The sequence below is a fragment of the Oratosquilla oratoria genome, chromosome 41 (assembly GCF_046742065.1).
Source record: "Oratosquilla oratoria isolate Oo_2021 chromosome 41, ASM4674206v1, whole genome shotgun sequence".
NCBI lineage: Eukaryota > Metazoa > Arthropoda > Malacostraca > Stomatopoda > Squillidae > Oratosquilla > Oratosquilla oratoria.
In genome coordinates this window covers 20,538,674-20,551,173 of record NC_134817.1, presented here as the reverse complement: position 1 = coordinate 20,551,173, position 12,500 = coordinate 20,538,674, and the positions used below count along the sequence as shown (strand labels likewise).

The window sequence follows — 12,500 nt, the reverse complement described above, 5'->3', positions numbered from 1 at the left end:
TATAGCATTGCACCACGATTCAGGGACGCTTTCCTGACGTAAGCAATGGGTGTACAACTGAGCTAACTTAATATGAACTTCTTCCCCTCCGTCTTTCAACAGATCTATCGATATACCATCTTCCCCAGGTGCTTTTCCTCGTTTCATATTTTAGAGCAAATTCTACTTCTTTGTAATATCTGGTACACTAATAACGTCTACACCTGAATTTACTGGCTCAACTACGGTATTCGACGAGTAAAGCCCTTGGTAAAATTCTTCTACTCTTTTTACCATTCTGTCCCAGCATTTAATGATTTCTCCATTTCTATCTTTCAAACATATCATCTGCCGTCTTCCTAAAGATGTCCGTGCTCGGTTCCTTTAATACTTTTACTTTCCGAATAGTTTCCTCTATGTCATCCATGTTTCTCTTTCTTTACTCTGATATCTGCCTTTTGTAAGCTTGTTTAGTTCCACTCTTTCTATTTCGTCTCTCCTGCTTTTAATCTGCATGGTCCTCCTTCTTTTAATTAGGTCTCATTTGTAATTTAGGAGTATCTGTTTCCTCTTATTCTTTTTCTACTTCCTACTTTCTGTGTCGATTCCCTAATGATATTCACTAAATTCAAATTCATATCTTCCACGGTTAGTTTTTTAGAGCTTCGAATCTAATTTTAATTTCTAATTGAATTTTCTTCTTATCCTCTGCAAGGCTGATTTTCCTTTTTAAAACTAGTTTATTTCTCTCGGCTCTGAAATTGAATTTAGCTGTGCAACCTACCATTTTATGGTCACTACCTATGTTGACTTTATTTATCACCGTAACATTGCTAACACTCTTGCTCTCGTCTCCTAATATGAAGTCTGCTTCGTTCTTTGTTGTTCCATTTGGACTTCTCCAGGTCCATTTACGACCTACATGCTTTTGGAAGAAAGTGTTCATTATCCGCATGTTGTAGTTCTCTGCAAAATTGACTAACACTTCGCCTCTGTCATTTCTTTTAACAACTCCAAACTTCGCAATGCACGACTCATCTCCTATCTTATTCCCCACTTTAGCATTGAAGTCGCCTATTACCAACGTGTACTTACTTTTTTCTTGCTCCATTACCTGACTTAAATCATCATAGGACTCAATTTCATCGTCTGAACTCTGTGAAGTTTATGCATAAACCTGAACTATTTTTAGAGTGTCTTTTTACAGTCTAATCACAATCCAAGATACCCTGTCTGATAAACTACTGAACTTGACTACGTTATCAGCAACTTCTCGGATTATCAAGAATCCTACTCCACTAGATCTTTCTTTGTCCTTACCTTTATAGTAGAACAGGTGGTGACCATCTTGTAATTGTATCAGCTATTCTTCCGCTCTTCGAACTACGCTCAGTCCTACGATGTCCCACTTGATGTTGTCTAGTTCTTTCATTAAGCTCTCCAGCCTGTGGTCTTCTGAGAGACTTCTTACGTTGTAAGTATAGATCTTCGTTTTCTTCATGTTGTTTAATGTCCAAGACTTGGATCTGCTTGGACAGTGCTTACTCACGATTGGTGGCACATTGCCTGTAAGCACACGAGGCAATGCGGTTGGACCTTTAGGAGACGATGATCCAACAGGAACGTCCGGTCTTGTTTTGGTTGGACCATTCTTGTTCATGTTTGCTATCAACGGGTTCTGATAGTAATCTCACCTCCCTGCCAACTGCATTCTGGTGTGATACATCTCTGGTGTCACCTTATATTCAGTGAAGCCCTATATCTATAGGGTCCCCAACAGTCCACGCCGTCTTTATGACGGTACCCCATATATCTATGAGGAATTTCCCTGTTTGCCATCAGGGACGTGCCAGTTAGCAGTGGGTCCTGCGACTGTGCATGTGAGCAGCTCTTTGATCTTTCTTACAAAACCTCTTCGATATGGCCCTGCAGATATTTCCTCTCTATCGACATAGCTTCTGTAATCATTAAGATTCTCAAGTCTATCCACCACGTCATGGTGTCAACTCTCGGATATATATATATATATATGTATATATATTATATATCACCATCTGGCCTAAATAATTATACTCCTTAACTTCTTCAAGACTCACCATCGATTACAATGTCTTTACTTTGAACTTTCGTGTTGAAAATTACTTTGGTTTTATTCTTATTAATCTTTTAAACCTACTTTGAGACTTTCCTTGTTCAGATCACTCAGCATATCTTTCAAGTCTTCTGCTCTTTCTGAAATAAGAATAATGTCATCCGCAAATCTTAGGTGGTTCAAATATTCGCCATTAATCTTTAAATCTTTCTCTTCCCAACTCAACCTCCTGAAAATCTCTTCCAAACAAGCTGTAAATAATTTGGGTGAAATCGTATCGCCTTGCCGTACTCTTTTCTCGATCTTGATCTTTTCTGTATTTTTATGTAGTCGAATTATAGCGGTACCTTTCCCATAAATCTTTTCTAAAACCCTTACGATCTGTCCGTTTGTACCCTGCTTGCGTTTAGTAAGGCTATTTGTTCTACCGAGTCAAAGGCCTTCTCGTAATCTAATAAAATCCTGAGAGGCTCTCTACCTTTATGTTTGAAACGTAAATTTTACAATCAATGCATTCTACCAACAATAATCTACGGGTGTGAGACTTGGAAACAAACGAAGGCGATGGAAACAAAGCTAAAGACTGCATAGAGAAGAATGGAGAGATCAATGATAGAAATAACGCTGAGAGACGGAAAGACAGAAGGTTGGGTGAGAAAGCAAACTAGAGTGAAGGATATTGTGGAGGCGGTAAAAGAGAGAACTGGAATTGGGCAGGAAAGTTAGTGCGAACGACTGATGAGCGATGAAGCAAGTGTGTTACTAAGTGGACCCCGCGAGATGGAAAGCGTGGAAGAGGGAGATCAGACAGTAGGTGGAGAGACGAGATTGAGAATTTTGCAGGAGTGGCGTGGCAGAGGTTGGCGCGGTCGTGTGAATCATGTAATGCTATGAAGGAGGCCTTTGTTCAGCAGTGGACTCAGGATGGCTGATTTGATATATATATATATATATATATATATATATATATATATATATATATATGTATGTTTGTGTGTGTGCAGAAGCACTAGTATTACATGGTATACGTTACATGTAACGGTTGTTGTTTTGGTTATCATGGTGAGAGAGGCAGAAGCATAGAGAACGCATAGGGAAACACAAGAACGACGCAAAGACGCACCGCACATCAAATTCCCTAGTTCTCCATGCGGTCAAATTTGGACATTGCGCAACTGGAACTTGAGGAAAAAGCAATAAAGACCATTAAAGTCACCTGCACCTCCAAAAACATCAACGACAGGGAAGCTTCATATGCTTGGCGAAAGTATCGGGCATTCTGTTAACTGATGGAAAAGGGTCGGACAACTGACCACCCACCTCCCCGAAGACCCACCGAACAGGATGTGTATCAATTGTCTCTTCGATTCTTTATGTCAGTTGTCTGATGAGGACCTCATTGGTCGAAACGTTCAAGTAATAAAAGGTTTCAACACATCTCCGCCCACTCTTCCTCATGTGTATGTGTGATTCACAATGGTCTTTGGATCACGTGTTGGACTCGTGATCGACAGCTATTTCCCTCCAGGAAGAGAACTCAGAGCTCGTATATGACCGATCTATGGGTAGTGATGTGACTTTACACGCACACACACGCCCAACTCCCCGCTCACGAGAGTTGGAGTAACAACCCATAGCGCAGTGATACTGAAATTATTTCAGCCCTGGGCGGGATTCGAACCCGGACCTCCGTAGTGGCAGCCGGGAACTCTACCAACTGCGCCCCGAGTTGTGTGTGTGTGTGTGTGTGTGTGTGTGTGTGTGTGTGTGTGTGTGTGTGTGTGTGTGTGTGTGTGTGTGCATTTACCTAGTTGTATTATACGGAAAGAGAGCTATGCTCGCGGTGACCCGTCTTTGTATCTCTCAGCATCAAGTTTTTTCTTAAAATCTTGAGTGTGTGTGTGTGTGCGTGTGTGTGTGTTCGTGTGTGTGTGTGCGTGTGTGTGTGTGTTCGTGTGTTCGTGTGTGACAGAGGACCTGGACCACTCCCTATAACCGAGAGCGCTCACACAGTCTTGCAAACTTAAGAGTTAAATTGTTTTTATTTCTACAACGAAAAACGAAAGGACCAGCCTACCCGCTCACGACTCCAGAACCATCGCCCGCCACGTCCTCGACATACCTGTAGAAGGAAGAGACAGAGAAAGGAAAGGTCATCACTCGGCCGCAATCGACTGTCACACGGTGTCCTTAGCACACCCTCCCTCCCTCACCCCCACAACCACCACCGTGGGAAACCTTACGGGGAGAAGGGAGGGGGGGGAGGCGCCCCCAGGGGGAAGGGTGTGTTCCTCTCTCCCACAAACATAGGTGTTAATGGTTATGATAGTGTGTTCGTGTGTGTGTGTGTGTGTGTGTGTGTGTGTGTGTGTGTGTGTGTGTGTGTGTGTGTGTGTGCGCGCGCGCGCGTGTACTGTCTAAACAAGCCACGATGGAGAGGACATGGCTTATTAGCGCAGTATGCGGACCCAAAATTAAATATGATCCAGTGACGAGAATATTCTCTTTCAACAAGACCTGTCACACGGAACGAGAGGGAGAATTAATGATCATACGGATTACTTCTTACTGATCAAACTAGAACCGAAAGAACGAACTAGTTCACTGATCCCAATCCACTTCCATACCAAATGTTATTCTTGTCGTCAGGCGATTTATATCACCGTGGCACCTCTAAGACGAATAAGGGGTGACCCATGTATCTTAACTTGAGCCTTCCGTGTCGCGTGGCACTTTCCATTTGATATTAGTTGTCACCAGGGGACTTTATTCATCTCCATGGCTCCGGGAACCGAATGCCATCCCACGGGGCTACATCGACCGGTCTTCGCCATCATAAAGCATGAAAAGTGCGCCACCTTGCGCTGAGCGAACAAGTAACAAGAAGTGGTATCTTGGAGCTGAGTAGCGGAATGTGTTGTCGTATGCGTTGTTCCGCAACAGGTCGCCTCGGTCGGCAGACAGCTGAATAGACAATAGTTGTCTGCAGGTCTCTGCAATAATGCATGCAACCTTCCTACATCCCTCATAATATCACACACACAAACACACACACACACACACACACACACACACACACACACACACACACACACACACATATATATATATATATATATTATATATATATATATATATAATATATACATATATATATGATCATTGGGAATGAGGGATACACGTAGGAGACGGGACCCAACGAGCGTTGCTCCTCTCCTGTTTACTACAATTAGGTAAATACACACGCGCGCGCGCGAGCACACACACACACACATGCGCGCGCGCACACACACACACACGATTGCACAACACACAGCTACACTTGTAGCACTTTAACACATGTGCGTGTTTCACACACACACACACACACACACACACACACACACACACACACACAGACTGCCACACGAGATGAACCACCTTGTAATAACAGGATGAAGTGTTACATGACCAGTAACATTGTCCACGTACTCATATTACAACGTGTTGGTATCTCAGGCAATTGATAACACGTAACCTAACTCCATTGTCATAGCGCGCGCGCTTACACGTACGCACACACACACACACACACACACACACACACACACACACACACGGGGAGAGAGAGAGAGAGGGAGGGAGGGGGAGAGAGAGAGAGAGAGGGAGGGAGGGAAAGAGAGGGAGAGAGAGGGAGAGAGAGGGAGAGAGAGAGAGAGAGAGAGAGAGAGAGACTTTGGTAGCATCACCACACGCATCCCTCACTGCAATTGACTTCGAGTATTTTATTCAACTAATCAATCGACAAAGAGGTTAAACCGATCTCTTCCAGTTTGATTACTCATGTAGTTAAACTAGAACAATTAACTCCTTTTGATAAACAGTGTCTTGCTGCATTGCTTCCGACCCAAGGCAGTGGGCGGGATACAGGGATGACCCGTCATCCACGAGGAGCTAAGGTGAGAGGTGGGGACGGGAGTGGTGGAGGGGAGTGGAATGGGTGGGAATGGGTATGCGCCTTTTGATTTGGCTACCTCGCTTATAATGGGGAAAATACCCTTGGTATATAGATGAACAAACACGATAAACATGAGAACGTGAAACTGTATACATCAGACAAAAGTTTTATTTTCTCTCAAGAAGCGTCTGAAAAAAAAAAAAAAATCCCGAGAAGTATCCGAAAATACACAAATACATAAATAAATAAAAAATACATAGAAAAATAAATAAATAAAAATAAATAAATAAATAAATTGTTCGCAATATTTGACCACCACGGAGGAAGTAGAGCATGAAACATTAAAATAAAATTCAGCGGGCTGGGGGGTTGGGGGGCACCGGGGGAATGGCTGCGGGGGGGGGGGGGGTTGGCAAACTGACAGTGGTCATGATTTGTGAAAATGAATTAGAAAGCCCAATCCCAAGCACCGGCTGTACGTAATTTCCGAAATTCGCAAGTTTCCAATAATCCGAACGATTTTGTTTCACGAAGTGTTCAAATATTACAGTGCTTTTCATAGGCATATATATACATACTGTATATATATATATATATATATATATATATATATATATATATATATATATTTTTTTTTTTTTTTTTTTTTTTTTTTTTTTAAAGCTAAGAGGGGCTGGGGGCAACTTTTTTTTTTTTTTTGAGGGGGGGGTGAAACCCGGGTCCCCATTTCGGTTCAAGTTTGCCCCCTTACCGAATGAGTACAATGACGGTGACAGTGGTGGTGGTGGTGGTGGTGGATGATGGTTGCGGCATGACTCTGCACGTTAACGTTATTTCGCCGCAGCCGCAGGCTTGACCGCTGGCACCCGACGGCGGCTGCGGGTCGTGCGGTCCACGGCGTCGTCGTACGACGATGAAGAATGCGACGAACTGAACGCTCAAGAGGTGTCTGTACGGAAGGAGGAGGAGGAAGAGGAGGAGGAGGAAGAGGAGGAGAAGGAGGAGGAAGAGGAGGAGGAGGAAGAGGAGGGGGAGGAGGAAGAGGAGGGGGAGGAGGAGGAGGAGGAGGAAGAGGAGGTGGAGGAAGAGGAGGAGGAAGATGAGGAGGGGCTCATGAAGACCCCTAGCATAAACGGCTCCGTGGACCAAGACCTAACCTATGGGGCGAAGGGTTCTCAAATCTCTTTCATTACGAGATGCACTTATCCTATTTCCCGGCTGCCGTCAGGCGATTTTATTCAAAAGTCCGTGAGACCCCTTCCCGGTCGAAGAGCTTCAGGAAACTCCGGCACCAAACAAGAAGCTAAGAAAAAAAAAAGAAAAAAATCTCGGAGTCTTCTTGTCAACACGATTGTCTTCCAAGCTGTCTCGAGCATTCGGTTCTCCTCAAGAAGCTCTAAGTCCCCCACCCTCAGACCCCCGGCCACCCTTAGGGGGCCTTTAAGGCCTTCCCAAATCGAAAAGGGGGTAAGTGGATGCCCGACCCTTCCACCCCTTTATCAATCAATCAATCCAATCCGAGAGTTGACACCTTGACGTGGTGGATAGGCTTGAGAATATTAATGATTACAAAAGCTATATCGATAGAGAGGAAATCTCTGCAGGGTCACCCATATCGAACAGGTTTTGTAAGAAAGATCAGACAAAGAAGAGCTCACACAAATAGTCGCAGGGCCCAATGGTAACTGACACGTCATGGCAAACAGAGAAATTCCTCATAGATATATGGGGTACCGTCATAATGACGGCGTGGAGCATTAGGCACCCTATAGATATATAGGGACCTTTAGGGGGTCTGTAAATGGTCCTCAAATAACCATATGTGGATGCAAGACGATTCCATTCTGTGACGAAGAGTTTCGCGAGAAACAGAAGGACATAAGACTTGGAGCTGTCATGGGTGGACAATCACTAGCCCAAGGCACGAGATCAGGAGAACCAGGGCTGCCAACCTTTCGCGCAAAGAACGGGTCGCCAGAACCCGTGAAATCCGCTTCTGAGGATGACTTTGCATTGCCCAGCCGCCGCCGTCGCTGTGTCTGGAAACGGTTGGCATTTCCGGACGAGCGCCGTTGGCAGCCCTGATTGCGTCACCGTTCCAAGGTGACTGTGTTCGTGTATATAGCGATTTGTATTTATCTAACTGTAGTATACAGGAAAGGAGCAATGCTCGTGGGGTCCTGTATCTTATTTAGTCATCATACCTAAGTTCAACGTCATGTATGGCTCCAACTTTGTGTGTACGTGTGTGTGTGTGTGTGTGTGTGTGTGTGTGTGTGTGTGTGTGTGTGTGTGTGTGTGTGTGTAGCTTACATACTACTACAAAAAAGGCTAACACTCCAATTTTCTCCTCAAAACGTTTAAATATATCAGCTAACATCGGAACGAAAAAAAAGTGAACACTGGAGGATTACAAAATAATAATAAAACATAAATATATGAAATATATTCATAATCATGAAACACAACAATATATAGAATATAACTGTAGAATATATAAACATAAGAATAAAGATAAATAACTAGAAACAAAAACATAATATATATATATACATATATCTATATATATATATATATTTTTTTCATAAAATCCCACCTGTCCTCCTTCATTCATATTCCCTCCGCCCCTACCCTCCCCTCCCACGTGGGAGTCCAAGACCGCAACTTAGTGTGAACCGAATATTGAATTTCTGCGGTGGCGGCGGCGGCGGCCTACAACAGGTAACGGACACGTGACCCCCGACTCACCCGCGCCAGACCCTCCCTCACAATATCACAATACACGAGTACATTATATATATTTATATATATATATTTATATATATGTATATATATATATATATATATATATGCATATATGTATGTGTATATATATACACTATATATATATATATATAATGTATGTATATACATACATAATCCGATACGTGGTCGATAGGCTTGAGAATCTTAATGACTACAAAAGCTATGTTGACAGAGATTAAATCACTGCAGGGTCACCCATATCGAACTTTTTTTTTTTTTTTTTTTTTTTTTTTTTTTAAGATTAAAAAATGGGCAGATCGCACGCACAGCTCGCAAGTCAGACGGTTGAAGCAAGTTTTGACCAAATCAGTGGCTCTTAATGTGGGCGCCCCCAACCTATGAGAACCTTGAGGAATAGAATTTTGAGGAATTCGTGGCCTGCTGCTACAATTATACATTTTCATAAAATGTAAGGAATCTGGGGGGTTGGGGGGGGAAAGAAATCCATCACTGTTTTGGCTGAAGAAAAATGAAAATTTCCTTTTAACTGATTACGTTGACAATAAAAGCAAATGGTTTCTCTTCATCGACAACTTTTCTAACCTTTATCGGTGGGACGGGATCTAGGAGGCAAAATGAACGGAGGATTCACACGAAGGTTGCGAATTCATAAAGGGTGGGGGGAAATGGAGTCAAAAAGGTTGCGATACATTGGTGCTTCGTGTACGACACCTGAGGTGGCTGACAACACCCAAGGAGGCTGACAACACCCAAGGTGGCTGACAACACCCAAGGAGGCTGACAACACCCAAGTAGGCTGACAACACCCAAGGTGGCTGACAACACCCAAGGAGGTTGACAACACCCAAGTAGGCTGACAACACCCAAGGTGGCTGACAACACCCAAGGTGGCTGACAACACCCAAGGAGGATGACAACACCCAAGGAGGTTGACAACATCCAAGTAGGCTGACAACACCCAAGGAGGTTGACAACACCCAAGGAGGTTGAGAACACCCAAGTAGGCTGACAACACCCAAAGAGACTGACAACACCCAAATAGGCTGACAACACCCAAGTAGGCTGACAACACTCAAATAGGCTGACAACACCCAAGTAGGCTGACAACACTCAAAGAGGATGACAACACCCAAGTAGGCTCACAGCACCGAAGTAGGCTGACAACACCCAAGTAGGCTCACAGCACCGAAGTAGGCTGACAACACCCATGGAGGCTTACAACACCCAAGTAGGTTGACAACACCCAAATAGGTTGACAACACCCAAGGAGGTTGACAACACCCAAGTAGGCTGACAACACCCAAGGAGGCTGACAACACCCAAATAGACTGACAACACCCAAGGAAGCTGACAACACCCAAGTAGGTTGACAACACCCAAGGAGGTTGACAACACCCGAGTAGGCTGACAATACCCATGGAGGCTGACAACATCCAAAGGGGCTGACAACATCCAAGGTGGCTGACAACACCCAAGGAGGTTGCCAAGGCCTCAAGACTGCCATGGGGCAGGTGGGCTAGGCCCCCGTTGTCACGCTAACGCCTTATCCTACAGGAAGTTGGGACCGACCCCCAACCCCCCGGGGTGAAATAAAGTCGCCTGTCGAGTAAAATAGAGAGAGGGATTCCGGATTTCTGACGGTCATGCTGTTCTTTAAATAGAATAAAATCAATAAACGGATAATCAATCAACCAATCAAATCAGCCATCCTGAGACCACTGCTGAATAAAGGCCTCCTTCATAGCATTCCATGAGTCACATGACCGTGCCATCCTCTGCCACGTCACTCCTGCAAACTTCTCGATCTCGTCTCTCCACCTTCTGTCTTTCTGTCGAACAGGTTTTGTAGGAAAGATCAAAGAGCAGCTCAAACACACAGTCGCAGGACCCACTGCTAACTGACACGTCCCTGATGGCAAACAGGGAAATTCCTCATAGATATAAACGGAAAAATACGTCAATAAATAAATACATACACAAACTCCCTCCTCTTGCTGCAATCCTGCCAACCTGACATCTCATCCTGATCACGCTCCGGGCGTGTGGGAGGGAGGGAGGACGAAGGGTGTGAGGAAGATACGAAGATACACAGACAGACAGACAGACAGGCCTGTCGTCCAGCACCGGCTTCGAGTAATAGAGCCCTACGTAGACCGCAGAGCCAGCCGCAGCCGCAGCCGCAGCCGCCGCCAACTTGTGCCCTTCACGGCCGCGGCGGGGCGTGGGAGCGATGCGGCCCCGCGACCGGGGGAGGACACGGTGTGGGATGGAGGGACCGTGGGAGGCAGGAAGGGAGAGGGAGGAAGAATATAGGGAAGGAGGGAGGGAAGGAAGGAGGGAGGTAGGGAGGGATGAAGGAGTGAAGGAGGATGCAACAACCTGTGTGAAGGAGGAAGGGAGGGAAGGAAGGAAGGAGGAAGGGAGGGAAGAAGGAGGAAGGGAGGGAAGAAGGAGGGAGGGAGGGAGGGAGGGAGAGACGAAGGAGGGAAGAAGGAGGCAGGAGCTTGTGGGAAGGAGGGTTCTACGACTGAAGGAGTCCCTGTAGGATTGAATGTGGGAGGCAGGCATTTCTCTTACTGTATTCGTGTGCTGTGGGCGTTACACCTAATCTTGAAAAGATTGTTCGCTTGTTGTTATGCAATCATCATCATGAGTTAAAATCAAAGTCTCCTTTACGACGGGGCCCCTCGCGTGTAGGCAACATTGTCTGGAGTTCACTAACGTTCTCTAAATGTCTGCCTCTTGGTTATTCTGTTTCACTGCATCCGATCTCGTTATGGACCAAAAGGTCGTCGGCTGTTGGTCTGACATTAGACAGAGAGTGATTTCCTCTCACTGATTCCTCTACCACTCTCTCCCTCTCACTCTCCCGACACGTGACGTAACAAATCTCGTGTCGAGAACGAGTGACCGTCCTCCGGGTCCACGTGTCCACACGCCCCCCGCCGCCCCCGCCCCCGCCACCTCCTCCGGTTCCGTCCCCGTCGCCAAACAGTGCCAGGTTGGCATGGGCGTCGCGCAAATACGCCCCTACTTTAGCCCCCCCCCCACCTCCCTGTCCCTCGTGGCATTCTATCTGGCGTCAAATTATTCTGTCTGGCGTCAAACGATTCTGTCTGGCGTCAAACGATTCTGTCTGGCGTCAAACGATTCTGTCTGGCGTCAAATGATTCTGCCTGGCGTCAAACGATTCTGTTTGGCGTCAAACGATTCTGTCTGGCGTCAAACGATTCTGTCTGGCGCCAAAGGATTCTGTCTGGCGTCAAACGATTCTATTCACCTGTCTTGCACTCCCTTGGGAGTGAAGGTGTTGCCATATTTGGAAGTGACGTCGTTTTGTACATTCATTCTGGCTGGCGCCAGGCGATTTTTATGCTCAAGAATGAAACCTGTTGAAGTATAGTGTATCGTAATCTAAAATGCGATCATCTAATATCTTAGAGACATCAAAGCCACTTTTATGATGGTTGTGCTCTTGAGAATCTCGCCACCGTCGCCGCCACGGGCTCGAGGAGGAGGAGGAGGAGGAAGAGGATGAGGAGGAAGAGAAGAAGAGGAGAAAGAAGAGGAAGGGGATGATTATCACTGTTTCCATGAGCTTCATCTCCAGCTGTGCAGACAACATGGATATGATCGCTTTGCTATTTTGACCTTTCCGTCGTTAACGTTCCTCAGCCGAAGACCAACAAACAAACAAACAAACAGCTTTTGTGACAGTGGTCTGTT

The 12,500-nt window shown here is 45.4% G+C and overlaps 1 protein-coding gene across 28 annotated transcripts in view; it reads right to left on the bottom strand.

Annotated features, from left to right (window-relative positions):
- shep (RNA binding motif single stranded interacting protein alan shepard) overlaps positions 1 to 12,500 on the bottom strand; it is a 654,273-nt gene that overhangs the window by 75,285 nt on the left and 566,488 nt on the right. For 25 of the 28 annotated variants that reach the window (XM_076178136.1, XM_076178133.1, XM_076178134.1 and 22 more), the window contains one exon: positions 4,149 to 4,193. The exons of the other annotated variants lie outside the window; for them this stretch is intronic. In XM_076178136.1, coding sequence (XP_076034251.1) covers positions 4,149 to 4,193 — 45 coding nt within the window. The remainder of the gene's footprint in view (positions 1 to 4,148; positions 4,194 to 12,500) is intronic. 28 annotated transcript variants of the gene reach the window in all.